The following is a 5,000-nucleotide window of genomic DNA, read 5'->3' as shown; positions in this document are numbered from 1 at the left end:
ATCACTAACATTGTTGCTCTCATCTGCTAAGATGATCCATGCGGTTACTTGTTACAATGATATAATGTGCTAACAGGAGACCGTTTGGACCATGAGAAGGTTGTATTAAACTCCACACACCACCAATATATATGTATATACACACACATATATATATATATATATAATATATATATATATATATATATATATATATATATATGTGTGTGTGTGTGTGTATATGTATATGTGTATATATATATATATATGTATATATATGTGTGTGTGTATATATATATACAAGTATACATATATATATATATGTATATAAGTATATTTATGTATATATATGTATATATATATATATATATACATAATCTTATACCCGGCCCCGGCCTGGCAACATCACCATTACCTCATTCTCATCCGCCTCCTTGAAAAAAAAATGTAGTCAAGTGTTTGCTTGCTGAACTCGAGTGGTTCTCAGGACTCAGACTTGAGGTTCGGAGGAAAGGTTTGGGGGTAAGGAGGAATGACTTGAGATCGACGGTCCCTAGGAAGGGGAAAAAACGAGATCGATGCTGATGAGGTACACCTCGAGGTGCTCGAGGACCACACCGTTGCATCCCCAAGGTCGACCTTGGGATTCCATCGTGGGTCCTTTCAAGTCTTATTTGTTGGCGTGGTCCCCCGTCAAAGTATATACTCTGTGTTGTATAACTGCTGCGGACACACACACACACACACACACACACACACACACACACACACACACACACACACACACACACAGGCACTGTGTGCTTATTCGTAATGCCAATGAATTAGATATGGGTTTACTGTGGTTATTGCCAATATTGATGTCATTTATTTTCATGGTGAAATGTATGTATATAATATATTTATATATATATGTGTGTGTGTGTATAGATAGATTCACGAGGATTGGACTCGACTGGCCTTGTGGCCTCGTTTCTGCTCAGCAAAAAATGTATTATATCCTTAACTCCTTAAACATGGTATGCATATCACCACCACTTCCACCATCACCACCACCACTACCACCACCACCGTCCCCCCCCCCCCGGGGGGGGGAGGTATTGGGTGCCTTGCAAACCAGACGGAAATAGAAAACGGGGAAGCGGTCCATTGCACCCGAGGTCAGAAAGTCAAGACACGAACATAAACACTTGTGCGGCTGTTTGGGGTGAGGGGGATGGAACCCCTACAACGGCTTATTGCGATGGGGGAAGAATGGGGGAGGGGGTGGCGGCGGGCTCTGATGGGGGGAAGGGGTGTATGGGTGCGCAACGCTGCGTGCCATGGGGTGAATGATGGGGATGTTGTGAGTGATGGGGTGATTTGTATCGTGAATGTGATCCTTGGTGGGTGTTTCAGGGTTGTATTGTGAGGTCATAACGTAAGGAGGGGTCAGTATTGTAAATATTCACTTTTTTTTTTAAGTTTCCTGTAAGGGTCTTTTTACCTCTTAAAATTATCCTTTTCCTTCTTCCAAAATTTATACTTTATATTGTTTGTAGTTTTATCATTCTAAAAAGAATCCCAAAATGTCCTTTTATTTTCCTTCCTAAAATAATTTTTAGCTTTTTTTTTCTCATGAATTTTTTTCTCATACTTAGATATGTCCTTTTAATGCTCCCTCCTAAAAATGTCCCTTTTTTTTTTAGTCTTCAAGACATTTTCTTTTAATTTCCCTCACAACTATGTCCTTTTTATGCTCCCTCCAAAAAAGTCATTTTTTTATTCCCCTCATTAGTTTCCAAGACATTTTCTTTTAATTTCCCTCACAACGATGTCCTTTTTGTGCCCCCTTCTGAAGATGTCCTTTTTTTCATTCTTTTGTCAGATTCCGGCGGTAGGTGGTCGCGATGCCGCCACCCCCACCTCCCCCCGGCCCGCCGCTCCCGCCGGCCGCGCCCAAGTTCCGCGCGGGCGCCACCACTCTCCCGAAGGCCTCCGGGGGTGGCGGGGACCGGAACGCGCTGCTGAGCGACATCCGCTGCGGCACCAGACTCAAGAAGACCGTCACCCACGACCGATCCGCGCCCGCCATTGATGGTGAGTGCCACAGGATGATGATGATGACCATGACACAGATATTTCAGACTTCGTTCACAAACTCAGCCATTCCGACATAAACAAAAACTCTCCACGTGCAGAACTTCTTTTGCCATGTGTACTCGTGTACCACGTCAGGTACAGAGGCTGTGTCGTCCTCTTAGGGGATAGGGCGGTCCTGTAGACGACCATTAAGGCTGAACTTTATATACACAAGCACGACCGTAACCAGCGCTTCTGTCCTTTGGGGGACAGTGTCGTGCCGAAGAGGTTTTATCATAGTCATTATTTTGCATATGTATTCATTTCTTGATTTATTCTATTGATTATTTACTTGTTTATTCATCTTCTCATTGATTCTATCATCATCAAATACTACTACTACCACCACTACTACTACTACTACTACTACTACTACAACTGCTATTACCTGTTACTATTACTACTACTGCTATTACCTGTTACTATTACTACTACTACTGCTATTACCTGTTACTATTACTACTACTACTGCTACTACTGCTATTACTACTATTACTACTATTACTATTACTACTATTACTACTACTACTATTACTACTACTACTATTACTACTACTACTATTACTACTACTACTATTACTACTACTACTATTACTACTACTACTATTACTACTACTACTATTACTACTACTACTATTACTACTACTACTACTATTACTACTATTACTACTACTACTATTACTACTACTATTACTACTATTACTACTACTACTATTACTACTACTATTACTACTACTACTATTACTACTACTACTACTACTACTATTACCGTACCACCACCACGATCACTATTACTCCGACACCGAGCTCACTGACGTTGACACCAGGAGGCACTGTGTGGCACTGGAAGCCATCCACGGGTTCCCGGGGCCCCGTGATGACCGGGTCATTCCACCCCGTTGTTGGGAGGTCATTGACCTTGGCCCGAATGCACTTGGAACAAGCTTGTACTTATTTGATTCAGTTATTATTTCATCATTATTATTATCATTATTATTGTAATTATTATTATTATTATTATTATTATTATTATTATTATTTTATTATTAAATTTCTATCTCGTAGCGATGTCTGTAATGTTTCTCTCGTAGCGTTGAATCTCTTTTTTTTGGCCAGCTGACGACCTTGGGCCATGTTTTGTGTGGCCAGAAATAGCGGATGGCTATACATAGAAACGCTGCGTGGAAAGGCTGTAGGTGTAGTCTCTGTAGTGTCCGAAATAGCCCAGTTTACCTAAAATAGAACCGTCCTGGTGGACGAAAGACTGTTAAATTGAGACAACGATATCGCCGTCATTGCGCGAGTTACCTGGGGTTATTGTTTTAGGTCAGGTTAGGTTATGTTATGCAATTTAGGATATTTTGGATCAGGATAGAACTGTTAGGATATTTTAGGTCAGGGTAGGCGAGGTATTGCCCTGATATTGGGCTACGTTATCTCATCAGTCATTCACGCTCTTCCTCCAAACTGGCAGGTCATTTGTTGATTCACAATTTGACTGGTTATTTTGCAAAATTACTGGTTAATTTGTTAATTGACTGGTTATTTTGTAAACGGGCTGGTAATTTTATAAATTGGCTGCCTTTGATTATAGAAGTCCGGGCCAAGGGCATTGGGTGCCCTATAAAGCTCTATACTCGCCACAAGAAAATGACTTCGCCATTTTTGCCCAATTGCTCCATCGACCTGACCTTTGCTGTCGCCTTGATTTCTCATTAGTTGATCCACGCTTGTGCTGTTCTTCCGCATATGACTCCCTATCGGGTGTCAGTATTAGTGCCTGTTCTCTAACACCATCACTAACATCACCACCATCATTAACACCACCACCACTACTAACACCACCACCACTACTAACACCACCACTACTAACACCACCACCACTACTAACACCACCACCACTACTAACACCACCACCACTACTAACACCACCACTACTAACACCACCACTACTAACACCACCACTACTAACACCAACACCACTAACACCAACACCACTAACACCAACACCACTAACACTAACACCACAACTTCGTAATGTACACCAGCCTCAACAACTACCACCCTCTCCATCTCTACCTCCACAACCACTTCCGTGACCATCTCCTCCTCCTCCTCCTCCTCCTCCGCCTCCACCGGCACTCCACTCGCGAGCCGGAGTCCGTCAGACAGGCCTATGACGTCATCAGGAGGTGAAGCATCAGAGGAGGAGGAGGAGGGGGAGGACCGGCCGGCCGGAGATGAGAACCCAAGTTGGAAAAGATGGTCTGTCTCAAGTAGTTGAGGAGGAGGAGGAGGAAGAGGATCCTGTTGTTGGAGAGGCACGTGGTGGTCGGATACAGGATATAGCTATCCTATATATAAATGCATATTGCGTGTGTGTGTGTGTGTGTGTAATGTGCGTGTGTATTTTAAAGAGAGAGATTATACAGGTGGACATAATATGGAGAAGGTTGTAGGAGTGACATGGCTGAGACTAGAGCCGTCGTGCGACCTATGGTAGAGGATAGGAGAGGCCTTAAGGTTCGACAATGGACTGTGAACAATAACCGATTGATTGATTAATTGATACTTGTATGTATATAGTTCCGTTTGTGGCCTTGACTGGAAGGCTCTCTCTCTCTCTCTCTCTCTCTCTCTCTCTCTCTCTCTCTCTCTCTCTCTCTCTCTCTCTCTCTCCATTTATGAGGTTTTGGGGGGAGAGTTTCTGTAGGGAGATAAATGGGGACGCGTGGAGGAAGGGGGTTGGGGGGGCAACACAGTGATTACAGCTTAATGTCTTCGCATTGTTGCACGGAATGGAACGGATGCTCTGGCTCAATTACTTCCCCTCGTGAGTGAGTGCGTTCGTGCGTGCGTGGCAGCTCCGTTGACAGCCTCCCCCCTCTCCTCCTTTTCTC

At 43.3% G+C, this 5,000-nt stretch overlaps 1 protein-coding gene across 8 annotated transcripts in view; it reads left to right on the top strand.

The window, feature by feature from the left end:
* LOC143020964 (uncharacterized) overlaps positions 1 to 5,000 on the top strand; it is a 198,534-nt gene that overhangs the window by 39,121 nt on the left and 154,413 nt on the right. For all 8 annotated transcript variants that reach the window (XM_076178008.1, XM_076178014.1, XM_076178013.1 and 5 more), the window contains exon 2: positions 1,847 to 2,058. In XM_076178008.1, coding sequence (XP_076034123.1) covers positions 1,869 to 2,058 — 190 coding nt within the window. In that variant the 5' untranslated portion in view covers positions 1,847 to 1,868. The remainder of the gene's footprint in view (positions 1 to 1,846; positions 2,059 to 5,000) is intronic.

This window comes from Oratosquilla oratoria, chromosome 41, assembly GCF_046742065.1.
Source record: "Oratosquilla oratoria isolate Oo_2021 chromosome 41, ASM4674206v1, whole genome shotgun sequence".
Lineage (NCBI taxonomy): Eukaryota > Metazoa > Arthropoda > Malacostraca > Stomatopoda > Squillidae > Oratosquilla > Oratosquilla oratoria.
The sequence above is the reverse complement of the archived record's forward strand: the minus strand, read 5'-3'. Positions and strand labels throughout refer to the sequence as shown.